The sequence below is a fragment of the Vollenhovia emeryi genome, unplaced genomic scaffold (genome assembly GCF_000949405.1).
Source record: "Vollenhovia emeryi isolate VEMERY1.0 unplaced genomic scaffold, V.emery_V1.0 DF939121.1, whole genome shotgun sequence".
NCBI lineage: Eukaryota > Metazoa > Arthropoda > Insecta > Hymenoptera > Formicidae > Vollenhovia > Vollenhovia emeryi.
This window is the reverse complement of record NW_011967245.1, coordinates 4,453,816-4,472,726: the sequence shown is the minus strand read 5'-3', so window position 1 is coordinate 4,472,726 and position 18,911 is coordinate 4,453,816. Positions and strand designations below refer to the sequence as shown.

The 18,911-nt window shown below is 34.9% G+C and overlaps 1 protein-coding gene and 2 long non-coding RNA genes across 9 annotated transcripts in view; 1 reads left to right on the top strand and 2 right to left on the bottom strand.

The window, feature by feature from the left end:
- Nucleotides 1-16,681, top strand: part of LOC105570338 — a 23,150-nt gene extending 6,469 nt beyond the window's left edge. For 3 of the 7 annotated variants that reach the window (XM_012027468.1, XM_012027462.1, XM_012027463.1), the window contains exons 2-8: nt 4,180-4,348; nt 5,703-5,898; nt 7,478-7,678; nt 14,171-14,337; nt 15,279-15,374; nt 15,713-15,891; nt 16,126-16,681. In XM_012027468.1, coding sequence (XP_011882858.1) covers nt 4,280-4,348; nt 5,703-5,898; nt 7,478-7,678; nt 14,171-14,337; nt 15,279-15,374; nt 15,713-15,891; nt 16,126-16,354 — 1,137 coding nt within the window. In that variant the 5' untranslated portion in view covers nt 4,180-4,279 and the 3' untranslated portion in view covers nt 16,355-16,681. Of the gene's footprint in view, nt 1-4,176; nt 4,349-4,398; nt 4,563-4,841; nt 4,862-5,702; nt 5,899-7,477; nt 7,679-14,170; nt 14,338-15,278; nt 15,375-15,712; nt 15,892-16,125 lie in introns of those variants that run through there. The other 4 variants (XM_012027465.1, XM_012027461.1, XM_012027466.1 and 1 more) reach the window with 4 other exon arrangements.
- LOC105570337 lies at nt 5,708-7,535 on the bottom strand. Its single transcript, XR_001009578.1, has 3 exons — nt 7,461-7,535; nt 7,024-7,089; nt 5,708-5,787 (listed from the first exon to the last, which is right to left on the bottom strand). It is a non-coding gene; the product is annotated as an uncharacterized LOC105570337 (long non-coding RNA).
- On the bottom strand, nt 16,220-18,910 carry LOC105570339. The gene is made up of 3 exons (XR_001009579.1): nt 18,489-18,910; nt 17,841-18,212; nt 16,220-16,295 (listed from the first exon to the last, which is right to left on the bottom strand). It is a non-coding gene; the product is annotated as an uncharacterized LOC105570339 (long non-coding RNA).
- Between the last annotated feature and the right edge of the window lies 1 nt (nt 18,911).

Here is an 18,911-nt window from a genome sequence, read left to right as displayed (position 1 = left end):
CGGCCTACCGCCCAATTCGAGCGCGTGGCAAGATGTGACCGCCCGGCGATCGATATTGCTATGCGCACATCTCGCCACGCGCTCAAATTGGGCGGTAGGCCGGCCTAAGACAACGATTTTTAATAATTAATTACTCGTTAACTATTACGAAAATTGCAAAATGGTACAGGACTTTTCCATTCATCTCGATCCGTTCTACCTTCTCAAAAATTTTGTCGGATATGGAAAGACTCACCCTGTATACATTATCATGTAAATCTGCAACGGTAAAGATAATTAACTTTGTACGGGAAATAATGAACCCTTTTTTTCTTTAACTGCATAGCAGCGAGTTAAAACACTACGCTTTCGATGATCACTGGTTTTTACATTCAATTTCCTTCTCGCTGAAGCAAAACCTTGGATTTTTTCGTTGAGCGTTACTTTTATTGTCGCCCGAAGGCTCTGCTTTGCATATAATTGTAAGAAAACGTGCCGCGTGAATTCAGAACAGACATAGCTGCAAACGTAATCGAGTGTCGGCGAGCCGCTGCATTCCATTGCGTCGCACCATAACGTAGAAAGTTTTTTTATGGGAAGTTTAAGTGCAACGATATCTCTGCTCCTTTACCTTCACGTCGGCGGAAACTGTTAGAAATTTTCTGTGATTTAGAAATGTAAGATTAGTGAAAGCGTTGGATATAAGTAATTTTTTTCATTATATTTATATGTTATATTATTTTTTTCTTCTTCACGATTCTATTGTCAAACGAAATATTATAAGTACGTAAAATTTTATGCTGGAACAATAATTGAAATTGATATATGTATATCAAATTCTCATATTCACTAATTGCACATCTAATATTTTAAAGAAATGATTATTTTTGTTGATCATTGATTGTGTGTTAACACATCTGTCTATTTTTATCTTTACTTTTTAACAAAGTCCTTCTTTATAAATAAAAAAGTATTCAGATTTAACTATATAATTTATAATCAAAATTGTTTTTCTTTCATAGCTAAATGTAAAATATAAAATATTGTTAAAAAATTTAAACATTACATAAAATAAGCATGAAGTAGTCTCTAAATTGATTCTTATTCTGCCACTATTTTTATTTGTTAAATAAACTTGAAGACATACTTTTTCTATAATTTTCCGAGAGGTAGATTCAAGCGGTACCCTTTAGAAACACATTAATCAACATGAAGTGTCACCCGCGCTAATGGCTTGGGGAAATCATGCGCCTAAGTCGGAATCAGAGTTTCATCTGCACTTAAAGGTCTCGTGAGACCAAAGAAACCATAATGCCGAGACCGCCTTAACACAATTTCTGTCGGAGATCCCAGAAGAAATATCGTTGTTTATTTTTTGCGAACGCGAGATGGTCCGAGATAGCTCGAGAAGGTAAAATGACTTCTGTAAGATCGAAAGCCTTTGCGCCATCCAGTATAATACTTCGGAGAATTATTACAAAAGGATGCTTAGTCTCTTGTACATTTTCTCTTACTTTATTTTTCATACCTGTGGTACTGTTCTGTTTTTTTTGTCATCGCGAGACAGTAATTACACTGATAATTGAATAGAAAAGAGAGAGATGCGAATCATATTTTCTCATCCAGGAGAAATAGAAAATCTGTGATATTTTCTGGGGATTTATTGTATTTACCGCTAAATATAATGAATTCTTGCAAGATGACTAATTTTTTAATCTGACTTAAATAACTTGTGCAACAAGACGGAATTTTCTTTACTCTTTATTATTAGATCCTTATATTTGCGGCTATATTATTCTGAGTTATTGACGGGTTAAAAATTATTTTGTTCAGTATATTTATTGACAATCGAAGTTAAAATGTAAATAAAATGAATAAGTAACTAAAAATATTTATTTAACGCAAAATTAGTTCTCTACTTTTTATAAGTGCCGTAATAAATCCGTAAAGATAATCGATATTATATCTCCAAATAATATATTTAAAAATTGGAAAAAGAAAAACATAAATTATATTATCGTTTATTTTATAAGTTATTGAAGATTCAAAGATTACTCATATAATCATACATAATTTCTTCAGCGCAATCAAAACATCAGCGCTAATTAAAGATTACTCCACGTGCAGCAACAATGAAATTAATTATATGTTTTCAGTCTTCACTTGTGCATAGATAATGATAGATAAACTATATTTCTATGACGTATATTTATATGTATATGCAGCAGGTGCAAAAATATGACCATTAACTTAATAACATTTCAATGTATTATTATATTATAATACACCATTTTGCATGTCTGCCGAGTCCGGCCTTCCGCTCCTCCGTGCACTTATTGGCTCAGACGTTTTTCTTAATTACGCGATAATAATTACGGATTTTGTAAAATGGTATATAACTTTTCTTCTCAGTTTGACCCAATCTACTATAATCTTTGGAGTGGTCCAAATCGAATCCGACACCCTGTATATTTTTATTAAAATAATTTTTAATAAAAAATTTAAAAAAGATTATACTTGGCGCGACTCTGTGTCTCGTGATAACGTTGTAATTATAATATGTCTCCTTAAACATGTTTACCTACTAATTCTATGTATTGCTGATTGATGTTAGCACTTTGTTAACGAGATATTACGAGTGGCGATATTTTTTAGGTGCCTTTACCCTATGTAATATAAATATGTGTGTGTGGACGTATAAGTAGCATGTCTTTACTCAAGCTGTGCAGAATTTATTGCCGTATTAATTTACATTTATTAACAATTCTGAATACATTTAGGTCACTCATTCATTTCATTTATCATTCATTTTCACTGTGGCTTTTAAAAGTATTCTTAATGCTTGTGCGTACGTCTTATAAAAAAAGTATTTTGGTAATTTTTTAGAGATAGAAATCATCTCGCGATTTCAATAATTTCAAGGTATGTTATCCTCATCCTGAGTAATACCGTGAAAGTTTCAGCCAGCGCTTCTTCTTTATTAACTGTAGCTAAATGTGTAATTTATCCAGATTATTCGGAATTATTTATTTAGATACGCGTGGGAATGACCGAATTTTTTCAGAGTAGAGTCATCCTTCAGATGAACATACTGTTCAAATAAACTGTGCCGATCAAAGCTACTCTCACGCAGGCAATCTTTCCCAATTTTCTGGACATTTATGGAGTGACGGATGCTCCGCACACGTGACCGAGCACGTGGATGAGTTGAAGAAACCTTATGGACCCTCCATTTCGTCTCAGATGTCTGATCATCCCTGTTTAATGCACAAGCACATCCCTCGAGATATCGACGCGTGACTTACGACGCGTCGGGCCGGATTAGAAGAGAGTTCCCTTTCGAAATTGCTTGCAATCGGTATTCTATGAGTCATCAACCACATTCCACGTGAAAGATACACTAAACGTAATTTACGCATTTGTGGAAGTGCAAAGAATTCGCGTGAAAGAAATGACATTTGTCACGAACCATTCTTATGACAAAAACATTTAAGTGTAACAGATGAACGTTTTATAACTTCAAAAACTATTTTGATCGGTTGAGTTACGAAATAAATGTGCTGATGCTAAATGTCAAACAAGAATCGTCAATCTTATAATAATCATGAAGAAATATTGTTAGGAATTTTATATTCATTAATTATAGAGAAAAGTCCCCTATTATGAGATAAGCTTCTAATATGTGACAGCGGGGTTTCTATCAAAGTAATAGGCACCGTTTGTTGATTCCACCATGAATTTATTGCTTGGGGAGAAATCTGTTTAGTGGAAAATTATTAGATTGTATAATCGTTGCGAAAAAAAATTTGTGATTGAATTTGAGTGTGTAAAACCTCTATCTCATGATAGAGGACTTTCCTCTACAAATAGATTGATAACAGAAATGCTGATAAAAATAATATAATATGTTCATAGTTCGATTAACAATCATTCCACCTATTGTGAGTGTGAGACATAAGGTCTGTTCTTTATAACTGGCTGCACTGGTTTAGAGTTTATCTTTTTTCTGCTGATGTGGAGGGAGAAAGATAAACTCTGAACTAGTGCAGTCGGTTCAGCTATGTATAAAGAACAGACCTACAATTGTTATTTACAATTCCACATAAAATTATCACGTAACTGCGCATTACGCCGCTAATTTGCCACTTGTAATTGCGGTCTCGTTACGTGTCGTCATACCGTCCGTGCTTACCTTAGCAGATCCGCCGGAAGTGGAGGAAGAAGGGAGAGTGACCTACGGAGGACGTCCTACGAGTTGCGCGCGCATCCCTTAAGAATACTGTCACACGGAACACGCACGATGCAGACCGACGAAGAGATTCAGTACGCGCCGAGAAGCCGGCCGGTGAGCTTTTACGACAATTACAAGGTGAGTCTTCAATCACGTGTTTCTGTTTGCGCGCGTGCTGTTGCAAGAAGCTTCGCGTGCGCCAGTGTAACGTAACTAGCATTAATCATCGGTCCGATGACTCTCGTATCTTTCGGAGCAGCGGAAATTATACACAGGGATCCTTACATAAATGTGAAATAAGAACATTGCGAAATTTTCGGGGCGTCAACGGGCTCTACAATTATAAACGCGAGTGAGAGCATGCGATGGATTTTATTTTAATAACAGAATGTTGATTTAATCCTTTAAAGTTCCTGATGGTTAAGTAGTAGAAATGCAAAGATAGTAAGGGAGTATAATTCTAAATTAACTTTTGAAAGAATTGAATCTGAAATTAGATAGCTATAGGGTAAATCCGGTAGAGATGGCCATACGGGAGAGTTGGCCCACGACCGTAGTTCCACCTTTTACTTATGCACGTACGCTAGTACGACTCCCTGTGTTGACAAGGTCGAACGTTTCCTGGTTTTGTCGCGATAAATAACGAAAAAAGTGAGTAATTAAGTCTTTTGTTTTGTGTGATATTACAGTCGTGGGCCAACTCTCCCGTATGGCCATCTCTACCGGATTTACCCTAAGTCAAAAGAACGGCGGTTCAGCATAAAATATAAATAACATAAAATATCTTCTGTATATTGTTGGTAGCATCGCATATCGGAGTAAAGTCACACGAAAGATGATAATCCTAGAACCGTTTACCGTTAACTACTTGACGCATCCAACAGCTAACATAAGACTAATGACAATGTCTAAATATTATAAATATTCTAGCTAGACAGTATCTAGCAGGAAAATAAATCGGAGTTTTATAACCGTGACGTTTCATACCAGTATATAATTAGATTCTTGGCTTTAATCAATTATCTAGATATGCTCGCCATACATAAATTACCATGGCATTTACATTCTATTACATTGATGCTAAACATTTCTTCCGTACAATGTATCTTACACTTCCCGAGAAGAAGGAAATAATTATTCTCCCCTGTATCTAATTATCAAAGTTTTCAATAAGAAAGTTTTCGACTTATTTTCTTTGTATTTAACATTTAACTGTGATACAAACTCGAAACGAACGGTATCCCCATAGTTATTGCGACTAACTATACTGAAACAATTAGAATAGTAATTCTAACTCAAAACCGAAAAAAAGAAGTAAGTCGTTAATTATTTCAATTAACGACTCACCACACTTACAGTAATTTTAATACTGATTGTGAATATCGCATTCCACCGTTGTTCTCGGCTTTTCGAGACACCTCGTACAACTCGGTATTTTCTTAGAGTAGGGTCGTTTGTCGAAATTAACACGATTGTTTCTTCAACCCCGCAGGACGTGTCGGTGATGCCGCCTTGCGTCACGTCCACCATGAGCGTGGGCAATTTGAACCAGGTCCGTGATGGCAATGACACGTCCACTGTATCTCAGAGCAACAACAATAATAACAGTAGCAACAATAACAACAACAGGGTCAGTAACGCCGTTAGCGCGGGGAACGTATCGAAGATTCACACTGCCAAAGTCACGGGTGAGTTGGTGCACTTTTTACGACGCGCGATCGATACGTTGTTTCTGCATTCGTAAGTGCCAAGTTGTGATTCGCCTTAAAAACTCTTCACCTACATTTTACGGAAGCATTTTTCATAATAGAAATAATAATGTAAATTAATTGCTCCTAAATGATATAGACTTAATTAATCTCCAAGTAATAGAGTTGAAGAAATCATAAGATCAAAATCAGTAATGACTGATTGGGATTAAATTATCTACATTATTTACCTAAATAGATCGTGTGTTAATATCTCGCGCCTGCTTGACCTGTTTGTTCTACTTTGGTTGTTACCAGTGCGCGAAATCTTATCGTCCTGAATTCTCGTATGTGCCACAATACTTGTTTTTCACGACAGCTATGTTCGTGCGTGCCAAGATTGTGCGTACGAACAAAGTTGCGTATTTTGATGCAGATAGTGAATGTGCAATAATTGCATTAACTTTTACACGTTTCTTTTAATGACGAAGAATTAAAAAGTATTATATGTCTTGTATAACAATATAAAATATGACATATTATATATTATATAACATTTATAAAAAGACATAAATCACACTGCGAAAAATTTGCATTGCGTTTTCGATTAATTTTTCGGTTAATTTTTCCGATTACGTTTTCCGATGAAATTATGGATGTATCCGATGAAATGCAGTTACCGATAAAATTTAATTAAAAACCAATAACATTTTTCATCGAGTATACAATTTAATCGGATATATCCGTTTGTTATTGTGTAATTGGATTATCCGATTATATTTAATCGGACATTTTTCTCAGTGCACTTATATGAAGATTTTGCAACTATCGTCGATACATGCTGTATTTTCCTCAAACGTTTTACTATAATATTGCAGTTTCCCGAAGAATAAAGAAACATAGTGTACGCGCACGTAAATAATAATTAAATTATCGCGGATCTGAAATGTGAAAGCAAAGTCGAGTCTTAGGATATCATACGTAATTGCCACTTGTAAGAAACTGATTTAGTCGCTTGCAAAATATTGTTATGTCCGCGCTGACACGATCCTTTGGATTAAGCAGAATCGAGCTGCAATGAAGTCGCGAAATGCTTCCAACGAGTCGCGATTGTCAAATAGTTACCAAGAAAATTCCAAGTCAAGCCTCGTTCGGACATATTGTCTTTCCGTGTAACAGGATCGTGGAAATCTAAATACATAACAAATTTTTCCTTCCTACACTGAGAAAAATTCCCATCGGATAAACCAATTAAATAGCGTTTCCGATGGTTAATTTTTCCGATTAAATTATGGATATATCCGACGAAATTTGTCCGATGAAATTTGATTGAAAAACCGATTATATTTTTCATTGAATACATCCGTTTGTTTTTATGAAATTGGATTATCCGATTATATTTAATTGGACATTTTTCTCAGTGTTTATTAACGAGTACGTGAGTGTCCCTCGGGCGTAACAATATCCACTTGTATTTGAGATATAATATATTTCTCAGAAATAGTTAGTGAACGCTGGCGCGAAATATAGGAAAGGTACTCGCACCTGGGCACTTTACTTACTGTTTCACTGTCGGCAGGTGCAGTGTCGACCGGGAACATCGGGCGTATTTGCCGCGGCGACAAAGAGAAAGAGCTCGATCGGGCACCATCAATGGCCAACTGTCTGTCAACCACGGTTCCTGTCAATCTGGCAGCTTCTCAAATAGCCGGTCGACATACGCCCACGAGAAATTCTCTGAGGCATAGCAGAATGATCGTAATGCATCGGACCGGCCATCGTGAGTACACAACAACTTCTTACTTACCTGAGCTTCGTATTTTTCTAATCGTGACGTACGTGATCGACACGCAACAAGATGAATATATATATATGTATACTTTTTATTTTCTAAACTCACATGTCTACTTGTTATCTTGCACAGTTGATTTCTTCAAACATCTTCAAAAAGTATTACGAGAGTTGCGAGTAATTTATGTTATAAATAATTTATACGTCATGCACGCCTCACATTGCGTAATAAGCGATGCTTAGCCAAGCGATTGTGCGGCTCTTAATTAGTAGAACGTATTATATTACGAACGCGGATTACGACGGCGAACAAGAATTTAAGAATCTAGGCGAGTGTTTCGGAACATTCGTATCCAAGAACGCGTGCAATCGGCGAAGTGCCGCAAGGTGAGGAGAGGCTCTGCAGTGGCATCCTCGGCGCTCTCTTCGGTCGGCCCGAAATTGTGCGTGTACGATTATCAGCTTTTTGCGATCGGCAGCGATCGATTTCTCCCGAGGGTGAGATCGCGCGCCCGCGAATCGCGCGGCCGTAAATTGCTCCTCGGCCGCGGAATGCGACCAGCCCGGTACCATTCGATTTTCTCGATTTCTTTCGATAACCGTCTCGTTGCTTGCGCGCGACAACACACATTGTAGCACTGCTATATAATTCTGCTCTAACAAATGCGCGACTGTCGCTCTTAATACCTCATCGCCGCCGGTCGGCCGGCAGGATTGAGGTTGATGCCAAGGCAGACAGGAAGATTATAATTAGCGACGCCGCGGACTGCAGGAAAGTGCAGCGGCTTTTTATCACTGCGATAATTAGATAGAGTAAAATGCGTGGAGCAAATGGTAGTTAATGGAAGGAGTTTAGAGGTGATGAAAATGTAACGCGCGAGAGGATGGGAGCTTTTACAGGAGGGTGGATATTTTATGGTAAAGTTGAGATAACATTGACACCTGTGTAACCTGGATGAAAAATATGTTTGAAAAATATTTGAAGACGGTAAAAGCGTAATATATTAATAGCGTTATAGAATTAAAAAGATTTTAATAGCTCCACTAAAATTTTACTTAAAAACGACTTAAAATTCCATTCTCTTAAACCAATTTACTGTCGTGTTCAATTGCTGTATTAAAAAAAGTATTACAATTTATTTGATTTTCTATCAAAATTATATATAAACTTCCATAGTTTTATTTAAAATCTTAGCATGCAAACATCAATTTATGTATAGTACACAATATATATATTATATATAAATGTGTGCACTTGTTCTATTAAATATATTCTATTAATAAAATTATTGTAGCACATTATGCAGGTTTTGTTCGAATGGAAAATAAAAAGGGAAATGAAATTTTCTTAAAGAGACACGGAACATTGGATTTTATTGTATATTCTGTTAACTATTTACTCGTATATTGTCTCATTTAGAAAAAGAGTTCGCTCTTTTTTCCTTCACTTATCTTGGCATATATGTATAGTATATTTCACTGAGTTTCTCGCTCTGCTGGCCGCAGAACGTACTTTAAAGTGGATGCACATGGTTCTCCGCAGATAGCGGAAGTACCGGGCCGGAAATATATCGCGTGATCTTTTTGGTTCGCGTTCGAAATACGCAGTCTCATCTCGGCGCGCGAATGTAAGGAATTCATTGTATTTTTTAACCGTCTCGCTTTGTACACACCGCAATTAATTACCGTATCGTAGTTCCATTACACTTGCAAAATTGCAACATTTTACAACTTCTTGAGTTTAATGGAAAATTATTCCTGCGAATTATAACTTTCTTATTAATAGCGCGCTGGGTGAAATTATAGGAATCTTTGTTATCTAAGGAAACTCAAATAGATATAAACTTTTAATTTTTATGCTAAGATTATATTGCACAATCTCACAATAATATTCAAGTAGTAATTAAAGCAAAGAAATAGCGCGTCACGTGAACAATAAGCATCGTTTCCGTACCTTTGCGAGACCATGCAAGCGACACGTGCGAACGACGAAGGGTCGAAATTGATGAAGTGCGTACGTACCGTGATTCCGCTCTACTCTATTCAAGGGCTCGTATACTTGGCATGTACGTCGCCCTAATTCTATTTCGGGACCGGCGGGCAGACTTACAAACCGACCCGCTATTCTTACGCCCAATTCGGGCACCCTTACACGCATAATCCGCGTTTGGGTTTCGTCTAAAGATGACGAGTAGTCAAACGGTCGTGCTATTTTCCTCGTTACACTGAAAACAAGCTCCAAACAATACTACAGTAGTTCCGGCAGACAATGCAACACAAACGTATATTAATTATATTAATCAATTAAAAAATGTGTGACATAAAAATTATTTGTATATAAAATTCTTACATTAACAGATTTCTCGCTGGTGGTGTAACAAAAAGTTGAAAATAGTTGCCAAACACGTGGATTTAGAAATTGAATACGTCTCACGAGCAGCCAGTCAGTTGTTAAAATTACAGTGCAATTACTCAATTAACCTGCGGTCGTTCCTTTTTAGAGTTCCGTTTAAAGTTACGTCGTTAGCATTATCCATGCATCGGGGACAACAGTTGATGAAAACGTACCACCCAGTACGCGTATATTATGCGCGTACGTGGGCCGTACATTTTGCGGCGAATTTGCCGGCCGTGACGACGCAACGTATAAATGAGAGCCAACTCATTGTTATCTCGTGTATATAAAGTATGCATACACGTGCACATTCACATAAACCGGCCCATTTACGTAGGTAGTCGACGTGTCCGATGACCTGATGCGAACGAAGACAAATTGCAGGTAGTTGGGTATTTACGCGGTGAATGCCTCGCACTATGCGAGTCGACGTTGAACAGCATTAGCTGTGAATTCTCCTTTCAACTTTGGTAATGTGAAATTATCAGCGGGAAATTGCCGTTTGACTTTACTTTGACAAAACCTTGCAACTGGACGATTTTAATTTTAGACCTTGACAATTTTAATAACGAACGTTGCACGTTTCTAACTTAAGAAAATTCAGCAAAATTATTTTCACCTTTTGTCTATTGTTACCGATGGGTCGCCAAGCATATGAATCTCGTGCGAGTCGCCGAGTATTTTCGCATCAGCGATATGTCAACGACAAATTGATATTGAATTAAAGGTGATGAATGCTTGCGTGATTGATTTCGTCGGTCGTTGTCGCCATTTGACCCCGCGGTACTGCCCTTTCTTCCTTTATGCTCGCACCGGTATATCCTCGCATTGTGCAATAAATACGGCGTACATACGGCGAGGCAATACAATGCTAACAACACGTATTCATGTCCTGCATTCCCACACCATGCGAATCGCTCCTCAAAGGAGCAGCAATATCCGCTACTTAACGGCTGCGGTGATCGTCCGTTACGTCGAAAACGGTCCAACGCGGTTCCTTTTATGGGAGGAAAAGTCTGAAATTTTATGTATTTACCTCAAGATAATTATGCGCGAAAACCGAGATTACATTCAACTCTTATTTTTATCGACTTACAGCCATCTTTATGGTGCGCGGACGTTTACATTCCTCAGTTGCAGCTTGCCTCGTTGGCCAGTTACAGCGCGTACCTGCAGTACAGTTAGGGACATAATCCTCACGTGGCAGGTGCGCGCATTGCATTTCCGCGAGTGAAAATTGTTTTTTTTTCTACTTCCGACGTAGAGGGTACGTACATGCATATCGTATCCTCCGCGAATTGGCAACCAGCGACGAACGTGAAATTGAAATTCTACACGGGTGTCGTACAAAAGAATTTCACTTTTACATACGTGTGACATAAAATACATTCGCGATCTGCTTTCGTGGACATTGGAATAGATTAGCAATTAATGAAGACGAGAATTTGATGAATCTTGAGTTACAATAACAGAAATTGTGTTTCAATTTAAACAATGACGAATATTATTTTCTGTAATTTCTCTAGATTTAGATTTCTTTTATCTTCGCATATATTGTTATAATTCTTTAGGAGTATGGGATGATATAACAGCAAATGTTGAAAAAGTTATGTTAAATCTTCGGAATACTATTACAGTATATCGCGAATTATTGCAATATTACAAAAGAAAAAGGTATTTTCTAATATTGTTGTTGTAGAGCATAAATCAGTTAAGAGGACAGTTAATCAATGTTGCTAGAGATACTAAATACAAATAACTTTTACCTCCTGAGAATCCTTATATTTCCCTAAATTCATTTTCTTAAACATAGAAGAATATATAATATAATTATAAAATAACACATATAAATTTTATTTTCTAAAAGTTCCCGTCTTGAAATCCACTTTTTCAAGTGCGGAAGAATAAAATTTACATATCTATTAGACACATCGTCCATTGGTCCCCTTTGCCATCATCTTCCTCGTTTTAAAGTGTGCCGTGACATCAACACAATTGAAAAATACTGACCTGGTCTCAGGCTGCGTTCCGATATTCACTGCCAGTACTGAAAATCTATAGTTTACGTCACGTACCTACACTATACATTTTCAGTACTGAGAGTACTTAAAGAGTGATTATCTCGGGTATCTATGCTTATGCATACGTGATAGTGGAGTTTCAAAGAAATTTAGATAATATTATTTCTATTATCTATTCGATTAATTTTCATTTGTATTTAATTATAAATTATTTAAAAAATAACGGTGGATATATTAATCAATTTATGTTTACCCGACGTACAAGTACTGTACTTCTTCAATCGAGTATTCATTCAGCGTTGCATATTTAGCAAATATGATGCACATATCCCTTCACTCTTGCGGTTTTTCAATGCCGGTCAAAGTACTGCTTCTTCCTCATACATGTCATTTAACAGTCTATTCTCCGATGTCACTGTGCTAATCATGTTTAAACCATTTTTCCTGCTTGATCTCTGTAAATATTGGTAGATTCGTCATTTATGAGAAAATCCGCTTTTATTGCAACAGAGGATTTATAGTGTTCAATCAAACTCACTTATAATTTCTTCAATTTCTACGATGTCCGTTTTAACTTTAAATTATCTGCTTCTAAATTCTCTTGGTTACACATTACTTTATGATAAGAATATCTCGAGTAATTTTATCTGAGTTATGTAGCGATGAAGAAATTGAACATTTGACTTGATATATCTTATCCTAATAGTTTATTATATAAATTAATTAATTATAAGATAAAAATTAATTATAAGTTTTACTAATTAATTTATTAATAGTTTTACTAATTGGATTATTGGTATTCTTAAATATCTTATGCAAGATATTTTAAAAAGATATTACTTATTTAATGTTACAAAAGATTTTACATAAAATGAACTTTTTAAACCAATTCGTATCTCAAATTAAAAGAATATACGTACACATATATAAAAGTTTTCTCTTTATTAAAATTTAATGTCCCATGGCATTGATATGTCTCGACCGGGTCGAATTGGTTGAGACGCCCGCCTAGAGTGAAGGGAGGTCTAGGTTCAAACCCTAGCAGAGGTAATATTTTTCGCAGTAAATTTTCTGAATTATTAAAATTGCCAGATACGGTCAATAAAAATCACTGATATTTAAAAAATGTAAATGAAATGTACAGCATCTTGTTTAGTAGCTTCATATTTTATAATAATTGTGTAGGTTTTCTTAATAAATCTTAATAAATCAAAGAGGCTGATTTAAGATGCTTTAACTCGGCAAGGAACCATCATTTGCATATTGTTGCAAAATACTGTGATGATAGATCGCATTTTTTAAGCCGATATATCCCGGTGGGAAACACTCGCGGATCTTGTGTAAACGACGGTAGTAGGCGAGTTTCCTGGCGATTCGATATGGCAAGGACGCTATGTTTAATCATTCATCAACCGGTTAGGATGCCTTGTAAGGAGGGACGGCGACGAGGCCACCCTGTTCAGGAACTCTCCTTTCTTTCACAGACTTACGTATCTCGATACGGGATATCGGCCGTTTACACTAGTGGAAAATGTGTGTCGCAGCGAAGAACGAAAATGGCGCATGTCTGTCTTCACAGATTATCTAATTACCTAATAAGCTACTCTAACTACATGTCTTGACTCTCTAACTCGAGAGATCTGCGTGATTGTCTGTAACGGATGCAGTGTGGCGATGCATTACGAAATTATTGACTTTTGCTCTAGGGAATATTCCCACAATGACTAAGAAAGGATGTGGATTGCGGTAGATGATAAAGACGATAATACGATAGTTTATTTTCTTTGTGTGAACTTGTCTAATGTTTACTCTCAAACATGATTTGACTTTTCTATTTTGTCTAATACCATTCGATACTGTTCAATATTTTTAGAATAAATAAATTTTATACGGCATAAAAACGTGCTGACTACTGTGAAGATTATTTAGAATATAATCATCTACACGATGCAAATTCTGAATAAATTTATTAATTGCCAGCGATAATTATGTACTGATCGTACACGTGATATTACGAAAACGATATGGTAGCATGATAGATAAAAGTAGATTTATATTTTTTTAGGCCCAGAGAAGTTTTTACCTCCTTTGATCTACCATCGACAATTAGCCGGATGTCTGGCAGCATTGCAGGCTATCCTCGGTGCCGCGGTGATGTCCTTGTCGTTATGGTTGCTGCTTTGGGCACCACACCTGCCTATCATAGACAATCCGTTCTGGAGCGCCATGCCCGTAAGTGCAATAATTTCATACGGCGGTTAGATACACATCCTTACTATGACGATGCAAGAATAATACAGAATGGCAATCCCCGCTCATCTAACAAGCTTTAATAACGAGTCTGCTAGAATAGATGTACTAATATATGACTGCAATTAGACTTTTATGTAGAGGAAAGTCCTCGATTATGAGATAGGCTCCTAATATTAGATAGCGGAGTTTCTGCTAAATTAATAGGCATCATTTGTTGGTTCCACCATGAATTTATAGTCCTTGGAGTGAAATCTGTTTAGTGGAAAATGAATCGTTAGATCGTGTAATCGTTGCAAAAAAGATTTGCGATTGAATTTGAACGTTGAAAACCTACTAGTTCACATTAGAATCCTACTCATATAATAGAGGATTTTCCTGTATATACTATATACGTATATTGTATATCTTGTGTCCCCCTCAAAACCACATAACTTTTGTCTGAAACATTTTTGTTTGCTGGATTTAGTTTTTGAGATATTTTACTGTCCAAATTAAAATAGGACACCCTGTATATAATAAAATGATATAATATAATTATGCTTGTTAAACAATAAGGATATTAATACTGGTATACGCTAATCGTATATGATATTGGGGCTAATAATAATTTATTGGCGGCTGCATCAGTTTTAACGGTTTTGGGCACTTTTGTAGACGTTTTTTACATAAGTTAACATCATTTAAAAGCTTAAACTTTAACTAACTAAAGGTAAGTATGCAATAACAGTAATATCCTCTCTTTTTAACAATAAGAACAATATTTTTCTATTAATGGAATGTGTTTGTAAGAAATGTGGAATTATATAACTTTTAGTGCGTAAGTATGCTATGCATGTTAACATGTTGTAAATTATAACATTTGTTTACAATATTTTCTTTGTGTTTAATCGTTTAATATATTTTTATCCCGATATCTCCAGCTCTTGATGTCCGGGAGCTTCGGAATTTGCCTCCTATGGTGTTTTAAAAAGAGATATTCAATTTTGACCTCTGGATTTTGTCTTTCTGCTGCAAAGGTAAGAAGAATTCTGACTCATTATAGAGATTTCTTGGAAAAACTTTCAAGGCCGAGCCGCTTATTACTCACATCTTCCAATGATAATTTTTTGCATTAGAGCAGTTCAATATATTTATTATATAATATTATAATATTGTATTACAATAGTACGTATTCATGTATCAACAATTAATTTGAATATTTTTTATTGTAAAAGATATTAACTTAATTTAGATTTTACCTTGACTGATAACATTTATTTTGTCTTACTTTAACTTCTATTATTGACAGAATTATATAAATTATATACGCTTTCTCTTAATGTCTCTTTCACACTTACGCTCTCTTCACGAACAGGTAGTTAGCGTGTTTTTGGCGGTTTTGGCAACCATTGCGTGTATGAGTGCTTGCGTATTCTCCGCGATACACTTGTCACGTCTCATGGGACTGGAATGCACTCCGGCACGAGTATTGAATGCCACGTGTGTGTGCAGACCACGCGGCGAATCACCTGATTCGCTCGAAGGTGCCGTCAGGTATGGCCAAAAAATGACACCACGGATTGACAAATTACAGTATTAATAAAATTCCGTGACATTTTTCAAAACACCTGACAAATTGAGGAAGTTGTCAATGTCTACATGTATTTTTAGGGCAATCTTTATAAAAAGCATTTCAGTTAAATATTTCCACTTATCTAAATTATGTAGCGTAGACAATTTTAATAATGTACCAATGTATATAAAGCGATACTATGTATATTCCACCAGGTACATAGACCTTAATTGTCCCGAAGTAGAAAGTATCCTGACGATCCTCCTCATCTTCTCGTGCACTTGCAACGGATTAGGTGCCTTGGTGGCAGGATGGTATAGTTATCTCCATTGGAGCACGCGATACCAAAGGCCAAAGTATACGAAAGTCAGAACAAATACCATTTCTATGAACAATAAATTCAGCAATAGACCAATCTACAAATTGAACCTGGAGGAACGATGACGCTTGCAGGTGTTATAATAATTAATGATGTTAAAACGCTTTCATTTTGCCGTGATCCATCAACATCTTCCATATGATACGTTGTGATCAATTTATACATACATATTCATAAAGAAATACGAACTACTGCAAATAAATTCAGGAACTATTTGTTACACATTTACATTGTCTATACACTGATGCACAAAAAAATTAATAAGTAACCTTTACGAAGATATGAGCAGAAAAACTTTGTTCAACAAGCTACAATTGTCATTTTAGTATTAATAATTTTACAATTTTATGAATAAACGAGGATTATATAAGTGTATATTTATTATTAATAATTAATGATATAATGATATTGCGTATAACATTATATCATTAATAATTAATAATATAATAATATTGTAATGATCATATCATTAAAATACGATATTTATATGTATGTATGGACTATAGCAATGAGTTGGTATTTTATGGCTTGTTAATTAACGCTCACTTTTTTATTATGTGGAGGCTCAGTAATTGTGTAAACGTAATGTGTGTATTTATGTGTGCATGTGTCTGACAGTGCGTCTTATGCAAAAGAAATTTGAAGAAACGAACGAAGACTATAAACAAATTTACTTATATTATAGGATTAAGATTTATAAATAAATCTAAAATACCTCAAGAGACTACTGAAATAATGTAATATTTAAAAAACTGTGTGCGTTTATCTATCTTTTGTACGTCATGTTGGATCTATTTAGTCAAATTATTGATCAAAAGTTGTTATGAATTAATGGAACATAACCTGTGACAAGTAAATTTGGTATTAAATTATACACAATGTTATTTTTACTTACTGCAACATCTGATCCTATAATCACTTAAATTATTGAAATAAAGTTTTAAAACATTTTATGACAGCGATGTAAAGGAATAATATGAAAGAAAAAGAATATCAGAAATATATGTGACATTCTATTTGTTTTAATTCTATTTATTTTTATCATTAATGTTCTTTACTACAATATTATAATTAAACTTGTAATTTTATTTCATACAATTATATTCGTAAAAATTACCCTAATATATTTTGTGCACATTGCCATTTTAATAAATATTGCCATTTTAATAAAAATGTTAATAAAAATTTTAAACTTGCGTCATTTATATAAAATTTATAAAAATCATAAGAAACATTAAAGGATTCATTATCTCAAGATAATAACATAAATTTACCTCTTAATAAACGATGAAAGACTGTCTCTATTTCCCTCTTAATTGCACGCCGACTATCAATAACTATCATCGTTCTTTATTCGATATCTGATTAGGGATTTCCTTCGCGATTTAATCATGATTTTTCCCTTTCTCTAATTAAGTCCAGTTACAAATTGATGTTACCCACAAAGTACTTCACATGCTTGTGGTATGTCCACTTTGATTTTATGTCTTGATCAATGATTAATATTTTTGGGGACTGCAAGTAGGGCCACTCGATACAGGCTTTACTTACGAGTATGGTTCAATTTCTTTGAAGTTCCTTGCTTTTGATCGTTCACATACCACAACACCAGTTCATCTACTTTCAATTCTTGTTCGCGACTCTTAATCATATAATTGTAGTTATTCTGTTTTAAAAAATTATAAATACATTAAAAGTTATTTGAAATAATTGCGATTGGATATTTAGTAATAACATTTATCTTAATTGTCTGATACTGACAGCTACGAACGACTCGATATTCATCGTGATTATGTACGCGCTAGTAAATTCGATGGGAGTCATCGCGCGTGTCATCATTACTAACAATAAGAGATCTTTCTTATTGCTATTACTAAGCGCTGACCATTCTATGTGATAAATACTATTCATCAATTGAAGGCTCTAAAATTATATTTTTGTATAATATAATATAATGTATATATAATTGTATATTTTGTTAGAAAAAAAACATATTTATTGTCGGTACAAAAGTAATTATATCATCAAATTGCGCCAAACTGAAATAGATATTTGTACAAACTAGGTACTCTATTATTTCTTTATTCTAAAATGTTATATCCAAACAATCGAGCATAAAATTTTTTCGAAAGAAATAAAGGAAATAATATTAATGAGCCAAATTTGTAATACTTATTCAATAAAAAGATAATAGCCTACCTCATAATACGGGTGTCTCTCCTCTACGTATTGACGTACACGCACGCACGTACGCAAACACACATACGAGTACACACTCGTGCGCGCACGCGCACGCGCACGTACGCATAATTTACAAATATGCAAACGTATGTTTTCTAAATTTAATCAATATTCAATTAATAATTGCAGATAAAATTTTAAAAAAATTTTTAGTTTCTTGTCATTTAAGTCTTTACTAGGTTTTAAACAAAAAATAGCAGGAATTTAAATAAATCATAATTATTGACATTATAGTTCACCAATAATACTATTTTACTATTTTGAATAGATAGTAGACGAAGCAATCATAGTTCATTAACTGTTCATAGACAGTTTCTATTTTATTTAATTGTTTTAATTTTATAATAGGTATACCTACATATCTTTTATTTTATATACGTA